General features: G+C 40.8%; 1 protein-coding gene across 1 annotated transcript in view; it reads right to left on the reverse strand.

Annotated features, from left to right (window-relative positions):
- The window catches only part of LOC122803818 (protein FAM98B-like), a 631,752-nt gene extending 611,265 nt beyond the window's left edge, over positions 1-20,487 (reverse strand). The window contains exon 1 of the mRNA XM_044073503.1: positions 20,298-20,487. Coding sequence (XP_043929438.1) covers positions 20,298-20,341 — 44 coding nt within the window. The 5' untranslated portion in view covers positions 20,342-20,487. The remainder of the gene's footprint in view (positions 1-20,297) is intronic.
- Positions 20,488-27,201: the final 6,714 nt, after the last annotated feature.

Below are 27,201 nucleotides of genomic sequence, written 5' to 3' on the forward strand. Positions count from 1 at the left end.
ATCATCTGAGATGGAGGCATTTTGAGAGGAGGCCAGCATCTGCTTTGGAGTAAATTTTCAGCTGGATGGCCTGCTAGAAAGTCGGTGGGACTCAGAGACCTAGCCATTGCAGTAGTCTGAGCCAAGGTCGGTAAAGAGGTCTCAGAAGCCGGCGCCTGCTTAGTGGCTCCAGATCCAGAGGCGGCAACTGGCGGTGGGTCCGAACACGAAGTGGAAGCCTGGGGAATGGAGGACTCAGAAAAGGTCTCCACTGAAACCTATTACTGAACATCCGTGGACTACAGGGGCAATGAAAGTGCATCACTGACAACCGCTGGGCCGACAACCAACTTAATAGGAACATCGTCGGCTAATTTGATCCTAAGCCTGTCGTGGGCCTTATCCTTGCACTTCTTAGGCACATCTGAAGTTGGGAGACCAGCAGATGCCATACCGACTAACTTAGGCCAAACACCAAAATGCTTGAACAAGATCCTAGCTCTACAGCGAATGGTACGTGGGTTGAAAGCAGCACAAAACACAATTAGGGAGGTTGTGCTCAATGAAAATCACGGTGCGGAATCTGTTTTCCACAGGCAAGATGGTTATTCACTTTCTCAGACATTCGTTAAAGCAAGAAGAGTGTCCCCAACAGGGTACTTATCTGAGGATGTCTTCAACTAAGCAGTCGGAATACAAAAAGAAGGTACTTGGCCAACCAGCACTCTAGCGAAAAGCTTCTGCTTTGGGCTCTACGGCAAGAAAGTCTGAGGAAATGGCGTCGGCTGCCTTCCTTTGTACCCGACGTCCTGACATCAGGCTTAAACCGAAGGCAGCCAACGTCATATACCAATGACTTTGCTATTCTGGCCAACTGATGGCTACTGGGAGCAGGATAACCTATTTTGTAAGGACTGCAACAGTGAAACACGATGATCATAAAACACCTATGTTGTGACCAAGACATGGTTTAAAATAGGAAAGAGCAATCAGTCTGTGCAGAGCTATAATGTCTTCCACACATTTAGACCAGCTACTGCACAGGAGGGGAAAATGGTGGGGGGATCTCAATCATCATCCAGAACAGATTCATATAAAGGCTAGTAAAGACAATGATGCACTACAGTTTCTTCATGTCCAAATAAACCATCAGAAATATCTCAGACTAAATATCCACTAGCTACAGAACTTACTCTATGACACAAGAAAGCCACAATATCTACCTACAGGAAGTGGAACAACTCAGTATTAAACCAAATACAATTTTTCTAGGTGATCTAAACTAACCAACCACACAGACTGGGAAACCTACATCACCACTAGTGCATTAGCACAGAGATTCCCAGACTTTGTCAAAAGAAAACACCCTGAAACAAATGGAGAACCCAACTAGGGGGAACATCATCTTGGATCTTGTCCTTGCCAAATACAGGAACATCTTGTACCATCCCTTGCATATCTTCATCACCTGTTTGGTCTGACCATACCGTAAAGCAGTCCCCTTCAAAATAAAACTGAAGCCAGGGACTCCTTCCACCCAAGGTACCTTTAGAAATTTCACCAAAATAAAACTACCTACTCTTAAATGATAAATTAGAAAGCTTATAATCCCCACCAAACCCAGTTAACTCCTCTGAATTTGTGAAGACCTACAGCACCACACTACACTTGCATGCAAACAGATGCAGCTGTACACTATAGGAACAAGCGCAGGGCGAACCTCAGAAAGAAACTCCCATGGTTGAACCATACCATCAACAAATTTTGCAATAAAAAGAAGAGAATTTTGACTAAAAATATAAAAAAAGGAATTTTGACTAAATATTAAAAAAAAAGTAATTCTCAGAACTATGGAGCCCTTTTCATTGAAATAAACTCAGGAGCTTAATAAAAACAAATCTAAGCCAAGTCTGAGACTAAAATAACCACCCAAGTTGATCACAAGACCTTTAGTTATGTTTGCAGTCTCAGAAGGACAATGCACTTAAGCTGACAGTTTAGGTAACACGGTGAAAAGAGACTGAAAACACCGCAAACCTACTAGCAAATAAATTTAGTTCAAACTTTACCTTTTTTGTCCCTTAGTATATTGCACAAGCCATACCCGAAACTGACTCGTCGCCAGCGGATACATCTTAAAATAGCATGTAGCACAAATTGATGGGTCCTAAAAATATCAATGGCTCATCTTAAATAGCATGTAGCAAGAATTAGCCACCCTCATAATACAACCAACCACAGCCTCCATACAGGTTTTATACCAAAGCAAACTGAGAACACCTACAGTCATTCCTCTGCATAACAGAGGACCTTCCACAGACCCAGTCAATTACAGATAAACATGCCTGACCAGCCAGACATGCAAAGCCATAGAGAGACTTCTTAGGGAAGTCATCAATAAAGGACATTGGGAACCTCCAAACACTAGACCAGTCTCAGTTTGGATTCATCAAGGGCAGGTTATGCTTGTTCAGCCTAGTGGATTTAAAAAACACGCAATGGATGACTGTAAAACAGTATACACCACATACATCAACCTGCCCAAAGCATTTGACACAATCTCCCAATCAGGCATGGTAGAAAAGCTAAATAAACCATTGTTATCTAATGGTTTGCCAACTGGTCATAGATGAGATGCAGAAGATCAAAACAGGGGATGCTACCTCCACAAGAGACCAATCACCAAGGGAGTGACCAGGGTTTGGTGATGGGACCTCTGCTGTTTGAGATCTACTGCTCTAAAGTAGAAAGCCAGTACAAAACGGCCGTGGCTGACCAGATTTGAAGATGCCTACAAACTAGGAGCAGTCACGGAATTTCCAAATGACTTGGCCATCCTACAGGTAGGTTTGTCCCAAACAAATAACTGGTGCCAAAATCATGGACTGAAACTAAATGTTAAAAAAAAAATGCACTGTAGTATCCCTTGGGAAGTCATCTACCCCAGGAAACTACTACATTGACCACATGCCCCTAAGAGATGACTCAGTTGTTCAGGATTTGGGTCGTGTGTGGACAGTCACCTAAAATTCAGCCAACACACGTCCACAGTCTTTCTATATCATACTCAGGCAGACAATACCTTGTCACTCTACTTGATAGCCTACAGACTGCATCTTCTGACCCAATAATGATGACCTACTGCACATCAGCAAACCCAATGGCATCAGAAATACTCAGTCCAGGGATCTAAACCTCTTCTGTAACAGAAAAGTTTGGATGGACAAGTACATCGCAGAGAAGAAACTGGAACAGACTACCAATCCCCATAAAACAAATCTTAAACTACTAACTTCTGAATAAACATAGGGATATCGGCCAGTTTGGGCTAATTTCTCTCTCTTTCACTTCCCTGCTATAAAACACTCATTTGTGCGGTTTTGCACACCTGGAAGCGCCGTTTAGCTAGAGTTAACTATTCTCGGCTCCACAAAGTCTACTCTTCAATTTTTTTCCCTTGGAACTAGACAAACCTTCAACTTAAGCACCATTCATTTCACAGGCAAACACTTGCTTAAAACTCATAGCAAGCACTAATTAACCCTAGCACTAGACTCCCCTATACTGTCCAGAAGGACAAGGCTCTCTATTCGTCCCCACCAGCCAATCAGAAAAACAGCTTACTCTACCTATTCAGGCATGTCCAAAGGGCAGTTTTCAGTGTACTCTCCAGTTCAATTGGTGAATCTGGGCATTTTGAGGCAATGTTACAACTGCCTCATGTACACAGACAACCCCCTCCTCCTACCACCAAACACTAATATATGCGAGAGATGCAATTATACAGCCAAACTGGAGGCAAAGCTCTCTCAACCCAAGACTGGAATTGACAGTCAAGAGGAGAAGGATAATATTTGCAACACACCACCAGTGTCACATAGACCTAATAAACCAACACCGGCAAATAACACACATGAATACATGAAAACATACTCAGAGGCTCTACATAAAAATCTGCAAAAGCAAGAGAGACCTCCAAAGCAGACATCCAAGTAACCTCCACACCCCATCACCAACCATGAAACAAATACTTCACATAAGTGTGCCACGCAATCACACTAGTAATAGGTGACTCTATAGTCAGGAACACTGATGTCCCACTAACTAGGCTGGACAAGGAGAAGGTTACAGTTAGCCGTCTGTCGGGTGCCAGGATCTGCCACATAACACAAGCACTCCGGTCACTCCAGAACAAGTACAAATACGACTCTGTCATTGTCCATGTTGGTGTGAATGACCTGAGACGTATCTCCCTGAACTACATGAAGAGAGACATGGAAAAGCTCTCTGATCATGTAGCCCAGGCCGGTATGACCCTGAGTAGCATCCTGCCCTCACCAAGAATGATGCCACAGTATAAAGAAAAAATTATCAATTTCAACAATTGGCTAAGTTTCTGGTGTCATTCAAAGGGGATCCAGCATCTGTCTGCCTGGGATGACATGCTCGACAAGCCACATTGCTTCGCAAGAGATGGCTTAGACCAGTCACCCTTAGGCTTTCGAATACTGGCCAAGGCTCTTGCTGCCCCCATAGTGCCTTTTTAGGCAAGGCTCAAAAGACCTACCACCATAAATAGCACAAGTAACCAAAAACTGAGGGTAATGCTACTCAACGCCAGAAGTCTAAACCTCAAAATGCATGCACTCGAAGCACTCCTCAGTATGGAGAACATAGACATCTGTGCAGTAACAGAAACCTGGTTTAAAGCTCCTGAGAGCACCCCAGCACTACAAGGCTATAACTCATACCATACCTTTCGACCACAGAACTAGGACCGAAACACAAAAGATGGGGGTGTATCCATATTCATCAAGGATACCCACATCTCCAGGTTAGTGGCACAGCACAATCCATCAGAGATCATCCATGTGCAACTAACGGGCAAAAGTGCAGTCCAAATTGTAGCTTGCTACAGACCACCCACCACGGCCCAGGACCCCCATTCCTCATTTCTGGAGACACTGGGAAATATGAAGGTCCTACCAAACACATTAATACTGGGTGATTTCAATTACCCAAACAAACTTGGGAGAACTGCTCAAGTACTAACTCCCTTGCCCAACGCTTCCTAGAATTTATAAACTCGAACGCCCTGGATCAACTGGTCAACACCCCCACCAGAGGGAACAACATATTGGACCTGGTCATCACCAACATGGGCAACCAGTGTTCCACACCGGAGGTCAACCCCTCGCTGGTTAGATCAGACCATATAGACTAATCACTCTGGATATCCACATTTCGCCCCCACCCCCAATCAAGGGAACAACCGTGAAAAACATTTCAAAAGCAAACTTCACGTTACTTAAGACTGAGGTGGAAAGGTTCACAGCCCCCATGCTAAAAGGACAATGCTGTCCAAGCTGCTGAAACCTTTACAAAGGCATTGAGTATCGGCAGGAATGCATGGATCGTGCTATCCCAAGTAAAACACCAAGGCTCACTCCTCCAAGAAAAGGAAACCAATCTGGTGAACCCTTGCCATAAACAAGCTATACAACAGGAGGAGGAAACTAGTACAGAAAAAGAGAGAGTAAAATCCCAAGAAGGAAAGACATCCCTGATCAGTATCAGCAAGAAACTACGATCCCTCATTAAAGGCTAGTTTCGAAAGAAAAATTGCCAATGACTCTAAAGATAACCACAAAGTGTTCTTTAGCTATGTCAAGAACCTAAGTGGAAACTCTCAGATCTGCTCTGAGTTAGTGCAGAATGGCACAAAATACACTGAACAGACTGATATTGCCAACATTCTGGCAGACAGGTTTAGTGCAAACTTCACCACCCCTTAAAGGGCCCATAACCATACCAGAAGAATGTAGGGCCCCGTCAAACACCGACACACAGCTTAAAACAGCCTTATCCAAAGCCAAAAACACAGCTTCAATGGGACCGGATGGTGTCCCAGGCTGTGACTTACAAGAGCTCCAAAATGAACTAACCCCTCACCTAAACACACTGTTCAAACTCAGCCTCTCTACAGGCTACGTACCCACAGAGTGGCGCACATCAACAGTTATCCCGGTTCACAAAAGTGGAGCCATAACGGATCCCCGGGAACTATCGCCCTATAAGCCTGACTAGCCTGGTACGCAAGGCTATGGAACGCATCATCATGGAACTCATTAACAGAGACATTGGGAACCTCCAAACCTTAGACCCTACCCAGTTTGGCTTTAAGGGCAGATCATGCCTCCTGAACTTGGTGGACTTTGGTGAGACAGTTACCAAGGCATTAGACGAGGGAAAGGAGGTCCACACAGCCTAACTAGACCTCGCAAAGGCTTTCAACACCATTCCCCATTCTAGTACTATAGACCAGCTCATCAGCTTGAACAAACGCCTACGTCACGAGATGGGTTGCCAAATGGCTCATGGATAGAACCCACATGGTGAGAGTTGCAGGCTCTACATCCAACTCTAAACCGGTTACAAGTGGCGTCCCCCAGGGCTCAAGTCCTAGGACCCCTCCTGTTCGGTATATACTTCTCAGAGGTACATGCAAGCATAGGAGGACTATGGCTGACAAAGTTCGCAGACTGCAAACTAGGGGCCATAACCGATTCTCCGGCTGATACAGACACCCTCCAGATGGGTCTCACTAAGACGGATACCTGGTATCAAAATCATGGCCTCAAGCTAAAAGCCAAAAAGTGGATAGTCATCCCCTTTGGAAAAAACAAAGTACCCGCACACTACCACGTAGGTGGTAGTCCCCTAAATACAGAAAATGTAATAAGGGATCTGGGGACCCAAGTAGATAGTAATCTCTCCTTTGATAATCATATTGCAAAGGTGGTCAGAAAATCCTTCTATGTGGCCCACCTAATCACAAAAGGGTTCGCATCTAGAAATTGTGCCTCTCTACTCATCACTCATTAGACCAATCATAGAATACAACGCCCCATTTGGGACGTACCTTACAAGACACCTGCAACAGCTGGAAAGACCACAAAAGTACCTCACCAAGAGGATTACTGGCCACAGATGCCCTATGCAGCCCGACTCAAACTCCAGCTGTACTCGGTTGCATACCACTTACTCAGAGGTGATCTCTGCCCGACATACAAGGCCATGTCCAACCCAGAATTGATAGACATGCTCCACCTTAAAAAAAATCCCGGACAGCCACATGGTCTAGAGATATAAACCTCACCACCATGATAAACAGGACATGCTGGAGGGATAGATTCCAGTCTCAGAGACTCCCCCATGCTTTGGAACAGGATTCAAATATACATCAGGCAGAGCCCCTCACTAACACTCCAAGACAAACCTTGACAGGTGGATGGGAAACAGAAAATTTACCCCGGGGATTACTGCAGTAGCACTGCTGGATAGTGGCGCAGGAACTAATAGCTCTACTGGACAGAGGCACTGGGAACTAATCTAAGGGGATGGCGAAAGCAAACACATTCTGGCTAGGCTAATAAATGCCCTTGGGCAGATAGCCTAACAACTTGGATCTATACATGGATAATAGAAAATTTAGCAAAGGACTACCCCCTGTACTACTAATGGACTGGCATAACTCCTAAATACCCATGCATGGGTCCCCTTAAATTATCTGCAGTATGATCCCAGTTATTCTCACTAGGGGTAATATAAAATGAAACTTAACCATGGATTGGGCAATGCCATTCTAGCACCAAAAGGGAAATTGGTTAGGCTTATAATGGTCCTCAACAGCAGCTAGCCTTGTACTTACCTGTATGATCTTGTATCAAATTAGAAGACTGCAGTCACAAAACATATATTACAGTTCAGTAAATCAGTTACAGACAGTATTTCAATATTAATCCCATTTTAACTGTCACAATCAGAAACAGCCTTAAAATCAGAGAGATATTGTAAACACTGCTATGTCTCATTGTTAACGGGTTGTTATTACTGAAATGAATTAACCTGCAATTTGGTTTCGTCTTGCATATTTTTTTATTTATTGCCTTTTGCTTTGAGCCTGCTTCTTGACTTAACTGTTCACTGGATAGTCACCGCCCCCCACCCCCAAGATTGTCTGCATAAACATTGCCTATTCCTTTGTCTCACTTGACTGAGTACGTTTCGCACATGCTAATAATGTGACCAGCTCACACGTGTGCGCACACACACACACAAGTTTACAGTTCTTCGGTAAGAATTCTACATAAAATTACAGCCACAAGTTATTCCTCAGTTTAAATGCATTTCTTTTCACATACCAATGCTATTTAAAAATCTTTTACACAAGAAAAACGTCAAATGCCAGCTAAGGCAAACACCAAGAATTGTATGCAACAGTAAACTCAGTCTCAAACAAATTCTGCTTCATGTGCATAACAAAATTCCCAGCAAGAACTCCTAACCAAAGTGCATAACTATTTAAAACAAAAAACCTTGAAAATGCAGATATCCTGAAATAGAAAAAAAAAAAAAAATACTCAAGAGTAAGCAGTTCTCCCCTATGCAGTACTCTGACTCATAAGCAATTACAGGCCACGGATACTGAATACCAATACTGTTCTTATCAAACGCCTACGGACCTTTTTAGGATATGAAACTGTAAGAACCCTACAGTTTCTTCGAACAAAAAAAAAATAGAAGTTCTTTCAGTGATTGTCAAATCTGTAATTAGTAATATGGGTTGTTTAGTAAGCAACACTTCCCAAGGAAAACAAAACACATTTTCTCCAAGCAAAGAAAATCAGCCACTAGCAGATGACATCTGCAAAAGTGCACTGATCTTGTCTACATCTCTAAAGGTCACCAGGAAGCAGACCACTGGTTCAAAACATCTTCATAGCATTCATTCTCCAGTTATCCACTTTAAATAATTCAGGCTTATGGGGGAGATGAAGCCTACCCTCAGCATTCAGTGAGCACAAAGCAGAGATGCATTAATCCCAGACAACACCGATCCATCCCACATCACAAGCACACTAGGCAGACACCTACAGGTAATCAGGATCATTGCTAATTCATCTACAATGTCTTTGACATATAGAAAGAAACTGGCAAAACCTCACATGGACCAAGGGTTAACGTAACACTCAGTAGAAAATGCACCCCCCTCCCCCAAACCAAACATTGTGACCCAGACCACTGCTCCATTGTGCCAACTTGTTGGCTGGAAAACTTAAGCAAATTTCCTTGTGGGAAGAGAAAAAACAAAACACTGGCACAATGCCCTATTCCTCATAGGAAAAAAAAAACACAATAGAACAGAAGCTAGAGACAGCTACCTTTAATGAAGGAGCCACTTGCAACAAAAGAGAGAGTAAGCAATGTATTACAAAACACACGATGTCTATTGAGCACTGCCCTCAAACATTATATTGAAAATGGTTCTAAGAATGTCAAGACTTCATTTACACTTGACATCCATATTTAACGCATAGCTCCAGGCAGAAATGAAAAGTACATTTTGGACCGTACTTTTATATATTCTATACAGTTGCAAACCTGTCCATCTCTCCACATTGATATTTATAAGTTGTTCTATCCCATTATATCAGTAGTGGTGTTATAATTGTTGCCATAAAAGGCTGCTGCTTCATAGAGTGCATTCTATAGCCTCACAATGGGACACTATAAAAAAATGCTGACATGTATTGTTAGCATTTAGCGTAATTCTGTGCGTTACCAATGAACATTTACCAGCTAATAATGTGCACAACTACATTTGTTAAGATTCTGGAGCAATATAAGCACACAACTGCAACAAACTCATGCACATTTCTGGAATCAGAGAAGCTGATGACGTTAAAACTTCTGCTGGTAGTTTGCGACTACTAAAATATAAAAAAGGGACCAACAAGAGTAATATTAACTCAAACATGCCCTAAAAATTACCACTTGTGATCTGCAATACATTTAGTGGAACAAAGCATACATCAGCCATTTGAGAAGTTAGGGAGCAGCTGAAACCAGAGCAAATGCATGTCTAATGACCTTTTCAAATAACAAATCACAGCATTAATAGGATGATAGAAATTTAGCACTTGATAGTGTGACAGAAGCAGCAAGAGACATACTACCCAGTGAAAATACCAGGTTCCAGACTTACTGAACTACAATTTATCAGCAATGAATAGAAATTCCAAAGATAAATCTGTAGTGTGACCCACCTTCAGGGACGATGTTGCAGACATTAAGACTGCTCAACAGATTAAAACTTTCCCAGGCTGCCACAAGTTTTCATCATCGTAAAAATACATTAAGCATGTAGAACTATTCACTTCTTGATGTAGTGCATTGCAAAGGGAAGAAGAAAACTGGAAAAAAGAAAGGAGACACCAAAAGTGATACCAAGCCTCTGGTGGCTATTGCAGAAGATGGACCTTCTTACAGATCTAACATATGGTAAAGACATAATTTCCAAGTCTGATAAGAAAAGGTCCATCATCTACAACCAAATAGGCAACCACCAGAATTACAGCATACCCTGAACAACAGTCACACCAAAAAGAAGATCTGAACTAAGCTTGTACAGTCCTGCATAAAGTACAGAAGCTGCAATGAAAGTGGATAAGTTAAAGCAGCTTAAGAATGTTAAAACCTAGAGTCCATTAGAGGAGATTTGCAAAAAATTGGGAAGAAAGACTGGAAAAGCAATTTACAAGGGAACAATAGGGGGACATATGTATGGCTACAAAGTATGCAACAAGTTCAAAAGGTTTAGGATTTTTGCGCCCCAAGCAGACTTCAAAGATTTTTTTCTTAGTTAGATGGCAAATGTTGGGGTGGGAAGGGAACCAGTAGCATATGTTCTGGGAAAGTCTAACGAGCAGGCAGATTTTAAAAATTCCCTACAGAACACTCAGTCAGAAAAACTGGCTATAACTAAGGAAATTATTTGTTTGAGCTGGGACACAGGATCTGAATTGTACAGCCATATTAAGGTTTAATTAAACTGGCTGTCAAAAAAGCAATTACTTTTATTATTAAAAAATGTATATATTTTTTTTTTTTTTTTTTTAAGAAAGGACTGTCAGCAGAAACTGCAAGAGCAAACAAAAGGAAGACAAGCTTCTTCAAAAGTGAAATGTAACCAAGCTGGAATATGTTCTCCGATAGGTGGTCTCCGAAGGTCACCGCCTCAAAAAGGCCTTTAAGACCCTGACAGTATTTAACATTTTGGAATCCTTCCTATGTGAAACATTTGAAGCTGCTACCAAATGAATAAGAATTCAGTCGACAAAATGGTCTGATTAAGATGCTTAGGCAAATACAGTAGAAACCAAAAACATTTTAAAAATAAATAAATGCATACTTTTTTTTTTATTTGTCTAAGTCAGGGATAGGAAAAAATTTCACTGTAGATGAACTAATACATTCTTCCAGGGCCCCATGCTGCATCAGCCAATTATTTCCGGCTTTCTTATATTAATAATGCTTTTAAATCCATTCAGAGGATCTGTGAAAAATATAGGCTGCTAGCATATTAAGCCAAAACCTAAACAATAGTAATGCTTGAATGACTATAAAATGTGTGTGATCATAATAAGGAACTACTAATAAGCTAACAAAGGCAAACTAACTTACAGGTATTTTTGGTGGATCTCTGAAGAAGTTAAATGTTGTATAACAAAGTCTATGACAGAAAAGTAGTAAAGCAAGCTGTAGCCTGCCACAGTGGAAATCCTATGCAAGTTCTTACGAGTTCAGCTTGAACAAAATTGGGACTCTTATCCCACCTGAAGCACTCAAAAAAGCACACAATCCAAAAGAACACTTACAGAACTGCAAACAGCTATGCAATTCACTTACTGAACTGAATCTCTACTTCTAACGGAGCATTACTGTCAACCTCTAATCCCATAAATCAACTTTTATCGAAACTAGAGAGAAAATCATGACATACACAGGCTTAGACATATTTTAGCTATTTAAGAATGTTGATGAATTTAAATCTAACCCCGAGTTTGTCAAGCTATGAGGTAATAATATCACTTAGGTAGGTGCAGAGGGTATAAACCACCTTCACACATGCTCACTCACAAATATGTATACCACACACTTAGATGTGCATACGTACATAGAATCTGTCAAGCTTGACAATCAGAGTTCTGCAACTATGCAATATCCTTTTAACTGTAACCATTCAATATTTGTGCTATGGTACTAAAATATCAATATAGTAAATCAAACACTTAAATTTTACATATACAACTATATTGTGCACAGGTGCAAAGTAGGATGCAACTTCCAAATGAACCTAATTGGGCTGTGGATACTGAAAATTAATGGATGACACTCTACACTATGTACCTGCAGTTATCCACTAACAGGACTGCAGGAAAGCAAGGACAGTTGCATTCATGGACTAGTAACAATATAATTCGCGGTGGGCACATAGCCCAAACTGAAACATGCCACTTTGATGAGTACACTTAAGCTCCTGCAATGAACAGCTTCTTAGAATAATCTGTTCATAACTACCTGGAGTAAATCTTTATGAACTCATAGGTGAAGCACTGCAGCTAAAACAATGTTAGCAGGAGTGGTGGCGACATACCACCACATGACTTGTTAAAAGACATGCCAGAGCTTTCTATCAAGCAAGAGTAAAACATCTCTGTGAGACTTTATGGACTTTGAAGAGAGAGAGTTACCAAAAATGCACAAAAGCAACAAAAAATCCACAAAAAAAATCCAAACAAAACAGCTCTAAACAGCAGTGGATGCAGTGAAAGCACATACTAGGAGAGGCAGTAAAGGCCTCAAAAAGTTCAAAATGGGAAAAAAAAATCTTTTATTGCAGAAAGTAAAACTAGAGAAAACTAAATGAAGTACAGCAAACTGGTATAAAACAGGACATACTCACTGTAGCCTGGGTCTGTTTTAGAAGAGGTGACTGTCTCCAGAAGAGGGCAAGACAGACCTATACAGCATCTCAGTTTGCATAACAGTGTGGCAAGTGGGAAATAAGAACTGCATTGTACTAAGGGGAAAATAACACAGTATTTTGGAGAATGTGCATGAGTTCAGAAGTGTTGCTGTTAAGAAGCAATTTTTGCTTACTCCAGCACAAAACATTTTATCACAACGTGGGCAACAGAAAGTAGTCAGGTTATTTGCCAGACTTACAAAGCCTACAACAAGAAAAACTTCTAATGGATCTCTGGTTATTTAAAGGACATTTCATAAATTTTATGAAAATCTGTATAAAGCAAAGAAATGCAAAAGCCAAGAAAAGGAATACATGGAAATATTTATAGAAGAATATTTAATTATGCCAAAGGGTACAGGAAGACAAGTATCAACATTTAACAGCCAAGATGGGAAGAGAGGAGATAAAAAACAATGGCATATAAATCAAATCAACTGTGAAGTCTGCAGGAACAGACGTCACTCATGTGGCAGTTTGCCAAATGGGGGTGCACTAGTAGAGAAAGATGGAATTTAAAAAGGACAGAAGCAAAGTGCAGTGGTCAAAAAAAGCAACTCAAGTGCTACATCTGAGGACTGGCAAGCAGCTCAAAGTGCCACATTTTACTTTGAAGGATGCAAGTCAGTAGTTTATGAAGAGATAATAAATAATTTGTAATCAATAAAGGGTAGCAAGACCAATCTGTGTAGATTGGAACTTTGTTAGTTTTTACAAGCCCAATGCACAAGTAGCATACCCTAATCTGCCTGGGCAGTTTTTGCTAACTTACATCATGACTGGAGTTCTACAGTGCTCTGTTCTGGGGCCGCTCTTATTTGACATCTACTTCTCTGAAGTAAGAGCAAACAAAAGCCTATGGTTGACCAAGATTGTGGAGAACTGCACACTGGGATCAGTTACTGAATGCCCAAAGATTAAACAATCTTACAAGAGGGCTTGTCCCACAAAATAAATAGAAGACAAGTGATAATTCCTAACAAGAAGTGTAGACTTGGGTATAGCAGGAGGATCCAGTATAAACTTCCCTTATTATAACTGAAATAACATGAGTGCGTTCACAGTTGAGACTGCTTCTTCAGATATAACACTTCAACCAACCATTCACACTACCATTAAACAACATCAATTGAACATGTGACCAACCAAAATAAGCCTTTGTAAAATTTGACAAAAATTAAATACCTGTAATTGAACTATCCAGATAACATTAAAAATACACACACACATATATATATATATATATATATATATATATATATATATATATATATATATATATACACACATACACACACACACACACACTGCCATCTCAGCAACACCATCTTTAACCCTAAGGCACCCTACAATCTTCACCTACAAGCTGTCAATCTTCCATGCGGCTCAGAATACAGAAGCCACACAGTTTAGATTTTTCTTAGTGAATCATTTTTGATAGGAGAGAATTTTTCTGCTTATTTTTAAGCAAACACTTACTAATAACATTCTGCATAAATCTGTCTTAAGTATCTCAGTGTTAATAAAGTTCACCAAAACGAAGCATGTGGATGTGACAATAGATGAAATTTAACTCTTCCTCTAACTTCAGTTACAGTCTCACAGCCCAAACTAGAGCTCTTCCACTCTTGTTGCTTTTAAAAGCAATAAATTCATTTAAACTTAGCTGTATTATTCATCAGCACTCACTACAACTTTTCCAATCCATTTAAGCAAGTATAATGCCCATTTCTCCTACTCTAAGCAACAGGCCTTCAACACTCCTCACCCACCCCCAACAAGATCATATGTTTTAATAAAAAAATCGAGCTCACTATTGGCCAGAGTCACAGTGAGCTCAGAGTGCACAAGCTTAAATGTGCAAGAAATAGCCACATAAAGTCTGTAAGACACATTAAATGCAGAAAGATTCACTGCAAGCCCATGTAGGATCAGCAGCAATTTAAAAATTGCGCAGAATACTATGAAACATACAACACAACCATGTACAGTTATGCATATAAAACTTGCATTTATTCCATCAGGTCACACAGTTGCTCTGTGCCTCACTATGTTATACAGCAAAGAATTTATGCAGTCTGAACATGTAACGGTGCAAATGTTCATACTCCATATATGCACCTACTACCACAGTTCAATGCTCACATACACGGACATCTCTAGTGTTTACACCTACCACCTTCATATCAGTGGCTCTCTCAACCCAGGTTACCTTAACAAAAAAAAAAAAAAGGAGAGAAAGAGAGTTCATCCTGCCAGGACACAGTTCAATGCTCACATACACGGACATCTCTAGTGTTTACAGCTACCACCTTCATGTCAGTGGCTCTCTCAACCCAGGTTACCTTCACAAAAAAAAAAAAAAAAAGGAGAGAAAGAGTTCATCCTGCCAGGACAGACTTATTAAATACCAGAACACATCAGGTTAGTAACAACAACGTGTACAGGAGGATAATGAATGGGCTCCTGGCAAGGATGATGTGGAAGTTTGAGATAAGATGGGCAGAATGGATTATCACAAACTCAATGTTCAAATCATACTCTACATTCAAGACACAAACGCAAACTAGGTAGTTACTAGGCTTGCAATGAGTTGCCCCACCTCAGTCACCAGTTGTCCCATGCACGGTCTGGTTAAGTGATTTGCTCAAGGTCACAGACTAGCCAAAAGAGGGCTGATATCATCAAACCCTGTGCCACAGGAACTACAGCTCAATAACTTAACCCTTTGTGGCAAAATGAACCATTACAGCAACGACCTTGAGCCAAGGACACAGGTTAAATCATAGGCTCATAGATAGGTACTAGGCTATTGGCCCAAGGGCCTAAGTAAGCCTAGCCACCAAGGTTCCCTGGCTTATGCCACCCAAGAAAGTTATTTTTTCTGTGCCAATCAAGCAGAGCCACAGAAGTGATCCCCGGGGTGTATTTCCTATTTCCCATCCACTCATCAAGATTTTTCTTGAGTGCTAATGAGGAACTTTGCTTGACATAGATGGGTAGCTTGTTCCAGAGTATGGGTAAGTCTCTGGGACAGGAATCCATCCCTCCAGCATGTCCCGTTTATTGTGGTGACAAGGTTTAGGTTCCTAGAGTGTGTAGCTCGGAGGAATTGGGATTTCTTTAGGTGTAGCATGTCCAACAGCTCTGGGTATGTCATAGCTTTATATGTTAGGCAGAGATCACCTCAGAGTAGATGATATGCTATGGAGTAAAGCTGGAGTTTTTTTGACATGGTCAGTTTAGGGCATCTGTTTGAAGCCAGTAACCCTCTTTGTAAGGTACTTTTGTGGCCTTTCCAGCTGTTGCAGATGTCTTGTGGAGGTACATTCCAAAAGGGGAGTGGGTCTAATGACTGTCGAGTAGAGGGGAACAATGACCTCTCCTTTCCTGGATGAGAACCCTTTTGTGATGAGGTGTGCCACGTAGAAGGATTTCCTGACTACTGTGGCGATGTGATTATCAAAGGAGACTATTGTCCACCTGGGTCCCAAGGTCTCTTATCACACATTCGGCATTAAGTAGACTGCGACCTATGTGGTAGTTCATGGGTACAAAGTTTTTATCCAAGAGGATGACAATGCACTTTTTGACACTGAGCTTGAGGCTATGGCTCTGACACCAGGCATCTGTCTCAGTGAGGCCCTTCTGTAGGATGTCCACATCATTTGGGGACTCAACTATGGCTCCTAGTTTGCAGTCATCTGTGAAGTTCATTAGCCAAAGGGCTTCTTTGTTAGCCTGTACTTCAGAAAAGTAGATACAAAACAGGAGAGGTCCCAGGACTGAACCCTGTGGTACTTCACTTGTCACTGGTTTGAAGTTAGATTTGGAAACTGCAACTTTTACAGTGTGGGTTCCGTCAGTGAGCCAGTTGGCAACTCATCTTGTGATGTAGGGATTTATACCTAGTTTAGTGAGTTTCGCTATAATTCCAGAATGGGGCATGGTGTCGAAAGCCTTGGCGAGGTCCAGATAGGCAGTATGAACCACCTTACCCTCGTCTACGGCTTTGGTGACTGCCTCAAAGTCGATCAGGTACAGGAGGCATGATCTGCCTTTCACAAACCCAAACTGGGTGGGGTCCAGAGTTTGGCAGTTTCCAATGTCTTTGTTTACGAGTTCCATGATGAGACGTTCCATGGCCTTACAGACCACGCTTGTCAGGCTAATAGGGCGATAGTTCCTGGGATCCCGGGATCAGTGGTGACTCCCCCTTTGTGGAGTGGGATAACTGTTGCTGTGTGCCATTCAGTGGGCACAAAGCCTGACGTAAGGCTATGACTGAACAAGATGCTTACGTGGGGAGCCAGTTCGTTCTGAAGTTAGTGTAAAACACAGCCTGGGATGTTGTCCAGTCCCATGGATGCTGTGTTTTTAGCTTTAGAGAGTGCAACTTTTACCTGCGTAGTTGTGATTACAGGGACTCTGCATTCTTCCTGTATAGATATGGGCCCTTTAGGGGGTGAGAGAGGGGTAAAGTTAGCACTGAACTTATCTGCCAGAATGTTGGCAATATCAGTTGGTTCTGTAATTTTCGTGCTGTTGTGCCGTAACTCAAAGCAAATCTGGGTGTTGCCACAGAGATTCTTGACATAGCTACAGAATGCTTTGTGGTTACCCTAGAATCAGTGGCGATTTTGTTCTCCTAGCTAGCTTTGGAAGATCTTATAAGGGATCTCAGCTTCTTACAGAGGCTGACCAGGGAGCTCCTCCACTCATGGGATTTTACTCACTTTTGCAACAGTTTCTTCCTTCAGTTGTAGAGTTTTGTGTATGGCAGGGGACTACCAGACTGGCTTCCTTTTTTTGGAGGATAGCTCCTTGGTTCTGTTTGGGATAGCACGATCCATGCACTCATGTAAGTGCTTTACAGAGTGCATTTATGTAGGATTCAGCAGTCTGTATTGTCCATCTGCATGGGTTTCAATAAGTTTGCCACTTCTGTCTTAAGAAGCATGAAGCTGGCTTTGGAGAATTGTTTTTTTACCTCTTGTAGAGTAGATAGCAAGATGTTGTTGTTGTTAAACCTGAATAAAAATATTTTCAGTCTAACAAAATATATACTAAAAGTTTTATCAAAGAATAACATTTTGTTATGCTTATAAAAATCCACCTCATTATCAGCCATAATCAGAGTGAGCTCACAGACATTACAACAGCAAAGCATATCAGCTTTCACACCATACATAAAGTTAAATAATGTATACCGACACCTGCATTTTATTATACATTTAATAGACTATGCAGTGTAAAAATTGCAGTTTTTCTATGAAACTTGAATCACTTTCTATCATATGACATTTAACTTGCTTAGTTCTCTAATTTAAAAGTTTGAACAAATACACAAAGGGTACACATGAAATATGTTCTTCCATAACACAAATGGGCATTGTACTCCACTAATCTGATTCATTCAAATGCCAGCTGCTATATATTGTGCTTATAAAATTCAAGCCTAGAAGAGTTAAAGATCAGCCAGGAAAGAAACCAAAATGGCAGAAACGGGATTTAAATACTGGCTTGCTGTGCATATTCCTTCCTAGTGCCACATTTTATTCTATTTTCTGATTCTCTCTCATTCAGATGAATTCATACATATGTCGGTCATTTAATACTTTTCTCCAGCAGAACAAAATTTACATTAAATAACTGTTTGTATGTGGAATGTCTATCCATTTTCTTACTCTGATTTTGGTTTTAATAACTAACTAGTCACCTCTAAAAAACAAGATGCAATAAAATAAAAATTCCAAATTTGCTGCAAGGCATGACAGTCAGCACATCACCACCTTGAATTTGTGAATTGCCATTTGGCCATAGACTACCACAAACATCAAGCACTAGCCAACACACTAACCTGGCATAAACCTCTATGGATGCTTATTCCATCTACAAAATGTCTCGTACATATCACAAATACACTTAGAGAGTCCAGGAGTGGCCTAAAGTCAACTGGTGCCCTAGGCAAAGGGGCTCCACAGCACTCCCCACCACACCACCCGGTGCCCCCATGCTGGTCAACCTACACCAAATAAATATTGGAAAAGCGCCCCTACTATAACAGCTCCCAAGACTGCCGGCTAGTTGGCCTATGCCTAAGGCCGGCTATGATAGAGTCGATGTTATAGAACTACATAGGCACGCTTTGGAACAATCTTCCCCAAATACAACTCCGAGAGGCAAACATTTACACAAACTATAAAACACTGCACAAAAAAGAATGCACAGTGCTGTTTTTACAAGTGTTTTACCTCATTACATCCAAATGTTTTATTTCAGCTGTACAATTGCTTTTATCAATTAGCAAATATGAACTGTGAAACTACTACTTATAATGTATCCTGCATATGACATTTGTAATTATGGCAACCACAGTCCTAATACTGCACATAGTCCAGTGTTACTTTTCAAAGCGTCTCTGCTTGTAGGCTCCTCCTGTAAACCCAGTGGCAAAGTACCATTAACTGCACTAGCTCAAATAAATTATAATTTTGACAGTGTTCACAGAGACAGCTGTCTATTGCTATGTAGACATGAACTGTATTGCCTTAGTCAGATGTGTATTTCACAGCTTATTTGTATACATGTAATAATGTATCCGCCAAACACATGCTTATCTATTTATGCATTTTCTGAGTTTTACAGACTTCCCTGAAAACGAGATTTCCATACCCGCACATTCTTGGTCAACAAATGTAAAAGAAAAATCAATATATGAATGAATGAATGAATGAATAAATAAATAAGATGGACAAACTCAGAAATATTCATTTTTAAAAGTATAAGCGAGGACAAGCACTACACGATGGTACAGCCAACTGGATAGGATACAGTATTATTAAACTGAACCTAGGAAGTGTGAATTAAAACGTTTGAAAACGCATACTGCTGCTTGAAGTACTAAATGCAACATAATTATGACTTGTGGTTCTCAAGCGCCAGCCCATTTAATATTTCAAGTTTAATATTAGCTTTTCATACGGTGTAATTGAAAACGAAAGATCCAAGTAATAAACCTGCTCAAAAATCAATTTAAAGGCTTAGTAGTCTAATAACAATAATACATATTACCTTCCCTGAAGCACAGTGCTTAAAAGATGAAATAAAAAAATTGAGAAATAACACTATGACACTGAGTAAAATATTCAAAATGCATATTTTCATCCGATCAGAGGCCAGATCCCCTTTAATGCACGCGGTTTAATTATATACACCATTTTTTTTTACTCTTCAACTAACTAAAGTCCCACACGTATTAAGTCAGGTATGTCTACAACAATCCCAGTTATACGTTGCTACAAAAAACAAAAGGCTCACGCTTCCTCCACTACCTATACAATTTTCATATAAAAAATAAAACCACAAAGCTCCTTGCATTTACCGCCATAAACATTGCTGTCAAATCAGCTTTTCCTACTTTGCATCAATTATCCAAAACTCTTACCCCAGTGCCTCTAGGGTGTCCAAAATATCGCTCTCCAGTACCATATTGTACGTTACATATAAACAACTACTACAATAAAAATTGAACGACGCAGAAAATCATCCCCTATGTATAAACCCTTTGAAAACATAGAAATATCCCCGTAATTTCCCAGGATACCATGTGAGACCAATGCTTGAAAAGGTGTAACAATGAAAACTGTCGTAGTACAGCTAAGTACCCTACTTGTGGGTTCCCAGGTGAACGTTGTGTGGAATGTTTCAGTTGATATTTATCAGATATTTAATTTCTCAAATGGTGTTTTTAGAAACTTTTGATACCTTAGCAGAGTTTCGATTGTATACAGCACTGCTGCATATTTAATTACAATGATATGACGCAAAGTTTACCAGTTGTTTGTTGTGATAGAAATGGAAGTTTTTCCAGTACAACAAATAACGTTTTGAATTGATGTGTACGCTGCAACTTTCCTTTGCCAAAATGAGTGCTACCTTGTCAGCTCCAAAACTAGAAGTGCAAACAAGGATACAACCGACTGTAATAGTTTTAGACGAAAGAGGATCAGAACGTGTTTTTACGGTGCTACTTCAACATTAATTTCCTCGTATGATGAGTATGGGCTGCTGCATTATGATGCTTGCAAGTTTGATACATCCAGCTGTTAAGCAATACCTAAAGAATCGTTCAAATAAATAAATAAACGAGGGATATGTAGCTCTGTAGCATGGATATATGGTGGAGCCATCTCAGATGTTGGACGTTTTGTGGCAAATTATTGAGGACTGACTTCACTAAATAAATACAGTCATATGAGTTTTGGACATCATATCCTTCAGAAAATGCATGGAAACACAAAACTGTTTCCACTTCTAGGAGGAATGTAACAACCTTTAATGAACATCAGGGTGTCCCTACAAAATAGGGAGAGTTAGTAAATTCTACTAACTTTCTAAGTGTATAAAAGTAATATTTAAAATGTGTCCATATTTTTGAGGCTTCACCCCCCCCCCCCCAAATTATTTTTGGCTTTGTCTAGACTGAGGGGTATGAACGCAAGCCAGGGAGGAACGGAAGTGAGCATCACATACTGGTTTACTTGCAGAAGAAGGCAATGGGAACTAGCTTCCACTGCAAATCCGGAGTTTGGAAAGGCCAGTGATGAGCTCCCTTTGAAAAGGAAATTGAAAGTATAAGTCTGGCCAAGGAATGCATATACTCCAGTTGACGTATTACATGCTCAAAGCACCCTAGCGTAGCCCCATACTGCACCACACATATGAGATGGGAAGGAAGTTAGGAGCCTTAAAATAAAACATTCTAACCTTGCACAGGATGCAGAACATATGTAGAAGATGGAGCTGCTGCTGACCAAACATGAAGTTAAGTAGCCATTCAGTACTAGATAGTCCTAAATACCACTACCTTTTACAGCCCAACCCTTTATCTTTTCATGTTGTATATATATTGAGAAAACACCTAATGAGGCTGTGAACACTGAATTACAGAGCAAATCACAATGGCGCTAAAGGCATTAGAGGAATCCATAACAATAAGTTTTTAACTTTTCCCAAGGTAGTAATTCTTGCTTATTTGCCCCATCCTGGCCATACCGTATTATCTGGAGTAATTCTTTGGTTTTTTTTTTGGGGGGGGGGGTTTAGCCTTTTCTAATGTGTCAGCTCTCCCCACATCTTACCAGCATACCTTAACTGCCAAGACTGCTATGAAATAAGTGAATTAAGATGGGTTCTGGGAGCCACTACACCCACATAAGCCATGGCGTTCTAGATGCTCTGAGGTGCATTTTAGAGCTTTTTTCTAAACTTGTGATCCAATAATAACCTGAACAAACTTTATGACTGAAGAAGGAATTTTAGTCCTTAACTGCCGTGGTGGTGCAGCGGTAGCGTTGTCGCCTCACAGCAAAATGTTCTCCCATTCGATTCTCAGCTGGAGCGCCTTCTGTGTGGAGTCTGCATGTCCTCCCCGCGGTCGAGTGGCGTTTGAAAGACATGCCTGCCTTCGTTGAAGGTTTGGCGTTGAGCTGGTACCTCGGCACCATAAAAATCTACTGCCAATCAGCAGACTGGAGTTCCGCTGTGGCTACCCCTAACCGGGAAAAGCCGAAAGAAGAACAACATTTTCCTTCAAGGAAGAAATATCTCGTGTCCAATAATTAATGCTCAAAACTGACAAAAATAGGATTTCCCAATAAAATGTGAATGTAAATGCTTACAAGAATATATAAATTGAATAGTGCCTCCATTTCCCTACCAAATAAAGGTAGTAACCTTCTCCACATCTGTCTGGTGTTAGATTGAGATTAAAATGAAAAAAATTAATGACTACAGCCATATATTTCAAGTTGATGCTGTCATGCATATATACAGCATGCCCCCTTACCCAGACATCCAAAAAATGAGCCAATTTCTATATACCTCTCTAATATCTGACTGAGACAAAAGAATAAAGAACAAATGGACACAGTAACATGTTTCACCTTGATGCTGTCAGATATATATACATAGACCCACACTTCATGCCTCCTTACTAACTCTCCCTGTTTTCTAGGGACACCCTGATGTTCCTCAAAGTTTGTTACATTCCTCCTAGAAGTGGAAATAGTTTTGAGAATTTCTAAGATAATAGGGCCAACATTTAAAATGTGTACCTAATCTGGGGCCTTTTCCATAGTTATTTTTTACTTTGTTCCAAATTCTGTTAGTAGAAGTTGAGTGCTCTGCTCCTTGCACCTACCTCTAAAATATAGCCACATGTGTGTGTGTGTTTGTGTGTGTATGTGTATATATATATATATATATATATATATATATATATATATATATATATATATATATATATGAGATTTGTGAGGGATGTGAAAAAAATAGTAATCAGACGAATGTAATCCAGAATGTTGATAGTGCACTGTTGCTAGACAAGCTATAGCCATGTTCTGCAAGCCTTTGAAGTATGATTGTGGGGAAAGTTAAAAAATAATGACCATACTGTCCTTAAACCCCCATGTAAGTTATAGCTACTTTCTGTGCATATATCTGAACAGGATTGGTTTTAGACTAGGAGAACCCCAGGGCAGAGTCTGAAGAGGGGGACCCCCTACTAGGTTTGCATCAATATGTGCCGTGAATATTTATTTATTTATTTTTATTTATTTATTTAATTAATTTATTTATTTAAATTTGTTGACCAGGAGTGTCCGACTGGACGTGGGTCCATTTTCAGCGGAGGCCCGGGGAGAAAAGCTCCACAGTAAAATAAACAGACAGTAGTTACATTGGATTACATAGTGATTAACAATTTAACATAGAAATTACTTACAACATATTTACAGATGAAGAACATAGTACATCAGTAGACAACTAGAATCTTTATCTGTGAAGTACATAACAGGCATTAACAAATGTAACAATGAGAAGTTCCTGCTGTATAATAAGTACTAGGCTTATGAGCATCTGAGCTTGCTATCATCAAGGTAGTTAGTGGAAGTGAAAGAAAGGTAGTAGTTGGATGGGGTGGATGATATTAGAATGGGAGTTGCAAGGGCATAGCCAGCATGTTTTAGGTGCTTTTAATAAAGTTTTGAAGTTGGTGCATGATGAGTAGGAGGTAATTGTGGGTGGGAGTGAGTTCCATAATTTGGCTATGGCGCAAGAGAATAGTGCTTCACCAGCAGAGTTATTGGCTTTAGTGATCTGCAAGTGATTTTGTTGCTGGATCTTAGTGGTCTGGTGGTGCGATAGGGTTGGAGTAGATTCTGGAGGGATGGGACATTTAGTGGGTGGTTTACTAGTTTGTGGGCGAGTGAGAGTTGATACCACTGAAGGAGGTGAGGGAGTTCAAGCCAGCCCAGTTCAACAAGTGAGAGACAGTGGTGACTACGGTAGGATGCCCGTGGCGAATTTGCGATTTTGTTGTAGCAGGTCTCTAGCTTGTTTAGATCACATTGCCTTAGGTTGGTATATACTGGAGAGGCATAAAGTAGGGTGGAGATAAGGTGGGAATTTGCTATTGAAATCTTTGCTGCTTTGGTGAGAAATTGTTTATTTCTGTACAATGCTCCTAGTTTTTGTGGACTTTTTATGGTCATGGATATGTGAATGTCAAATTTTAGTTTATTGTCTATTTCCACTCTAGCAATTTGGTGTGATCAGTTGGGTATATAGTGGTGTTGTCTTTGCTGTGATGTTAAAGTGAGAGTTGTTTTGAGTATGTTTGGTGGGTTGGAAGATGAGTAGTTTAGTTTTGTTTGGGTTGAGTATTAATTGGGCATCGGATAACCATGTTTCAACAGAGGAAAAGGCTTCCTGTGTGACTTTTTGCAGTTTGGGTAGGGACTGGGCTGAGCAAATGATGGTAGAGTCATCTGCGTATTGGATGAGTGTGCCATGTTTGGTGGCAGAGGCTAGATTATTGGTGTAAACAGAGAAAGTAGGGGTCCAAGGATGGATCCTTGGGGAACCCCTATGGAGACAGGTAGTTGGGGAGATATGTCATTCTGCCATACAACGGATTGTTGGCGGTCAGACAGGTAACTCTGAAACCAGTTGGTGACTTATTGTGAGAAGGATCGTTATTGAGGACAGAGATCGTTGTTTGTGTGGGACCATGTCAAATGCTTTAGATAGGTCTAGGAAAGTAGCAGAGGAGAGATAGCCATTGTTTTTATGCTGAAGGATAGTGTTTGTAAAGGAGAGTAAGGCAGTGGTGGTGCTATGGTTTGGTCGGAAACCATGCTGAGTACTGGAAAGGAGGTTGTTAGTAAGGAGGTAGTGTGAGACCTGAGAGTGTATGCATCTCTCTAGTATTTTGGAGAGTGGGGAGAGAATAGCTATGGGGCGGTAATTGGTTAGTTCTGCAGAGGGTCCGCCTTTGTGGAGGGGAATTATATGTGAGACTTTCCACAATGTGGGAACGTAACTTTCTGAAAGAGATCAGTTAATCAAGATGGATACTGGGTAGGCCAGAGCATCAGCTGCGATTTGTAGGTAGTCACTTGGGAGGTTGTCTGCTGCTAATTTGGTGGGTTTAAGTTTAGTTAAGAGTTTTTTTATGTTGGAGGTAGGTACAGGAGAAAAAGAGAAGGCAGTGGGAGATTACTAGTTGAAGGTATGGGTTGGAGGGAGGGTTGTGTTGTTTAGCTAGTGATAGTATGGTTTGGGTGAAGTGTGTGTTGAATGAGGTAGCAATATTTTCTGAGGAGTGAGGGATGTTAGGAGGAGGGGTACTGACTTTGCCTGGGTGGAGGATGGAGTTTATGGAGGACCAGAATTGTTTGGGGCTGTGTTGTGAGGAGTCTAGGGCAGACTGGTAGTATTGGAATTTGTCCCGGTTTATTAGCCTTTTGCCTGGATTGCGGAGTTCTAGCAATCTCTGTCTAGCTGCGGGGTTTTGGTTTTGCGCCAGTGCTCCCAGGCTTTATCCGGTTTTCATTTCTGACTTAGTGGTTTCTGTAGCCATGGGGTGGGTTGTGCTTTGGTGCTGGACAATCTTATGGGGGCATGGTAATTAAGGATGTTCAGGAAGGTAGTATTAAAAGATTCAACTGCGTCATCTAGACTGAGGTACTTTAGAGCATGCCAGTTACATTCTTTGAGGGATGAGATGAATGTGAGTGGGTTAAAGTTTATTTTTACGTGTTTGATGATAGATGACAGGTTTAGCTTGGTACAGGTATTTTTGAGTAGGAATGTTGGGGAGTGATCACTGAGGCTATCTGATAAGCAGCCTGTTATATATGACTGGGGGTTCTTACTGACTAGTATCCAATCCAGGGTAGAGTGCTTGCTGGAGTTTTTATTTATCCTTGTTGGTGACTGGACTAGTTGGGTGAAGCCATGAAGGTGTACATGATGGGTTGGATTGTTGCCAGAACAGGATTGCCAGTCAATATTGAAATCACCTAAGATGATAGTTTCTTGGGGAGATGGTGGGTAGACCAGCTGAGGAGGTTTTCTAGTGGAGGGATGTTTTGGCCAGGTGGGAAGTAGCATCCAATTATGTTGATGGTTTTGTTTAGGTTAATTTTGAGGTTGGTATATATTATTTCTTCATTGCCTATTTGTGGAGCTGATGATTTTAAGATCTGGATGTTTAGATGTTGTTTAAATATTATAGCTACACCACCTCCTTTTTTGTTTAGGCGGTCTACTCTTAGTATGCCGTAACCTGTAGGGAGTATTTGCTCACTGGTAATGTGAGGTTTTAGCCAGGTTTCTGTCAGGACGACTATATCTGGGGAGTATAAGTCTATGGTGGCATGGAGTTCATGGACTTTGTTGGATATACTTCTAATATTTAGGCTTAGTAGAAGGAAGTCACTTGGCTTTCTATTGGCTGTAATATGGGAGAAGTTGTGATTTCTAGTCTGATTATGAGGACTGGGGTTGGAGATGGTAGGGCCAGGGTTGGGGTGGATGTCTCCACTTAGGGCTAGTTTTGATATGCATGAGATTATTAGTTTTCTCAGTTTTTGAATGTGTTTGTTTATAAGGGAAATTTTATGATTGTTCTCTGTGGGTAATAGGTATGGTGGGAGGGTTACTATGTTAAGTTGTAGGGATGCTTTACGTTTGAGTAATATAGTTGGTAGAATATGTGGGGTGCATAGGGATGGTTCTTGAGCTGGTGGGAGGGAGCTGAGTATGGGTGAGACATGGGTGGTGGTGTGAGTAGTAGTACAGTGGTAGTGGTTGAGTGGGGGAATGATGGAGCTTTGGTAGGATGTAAGATATGCAAGGAGAGTGCATGCAGTGAGCAAAGGAAAGGTATGCTTGTACATGTCAGTTGAGGAGGTGTGATAGTAGAGGGAATGTGGAGGTAGTGTTGGGTTAGCGGTGTGGTTGGCTATTGGAAAGATGGGAGGGTTTGAGTGCAATAAAGGTGG

This window comes from Protopterus annectens, chromosome 6.part0 (genome assembly GCF_019279795.1).
Source record: "Protopterus annectens isolate FY-2018-M chromosome 6.part0, PAN1.0, whole genome shotgun sequence".
Lineage (NCBI taxonomy): Eukaryota > Metazoa > Chordata > Ceratodontiformes > Protopteridae > Protopterus > Protopterus annectens.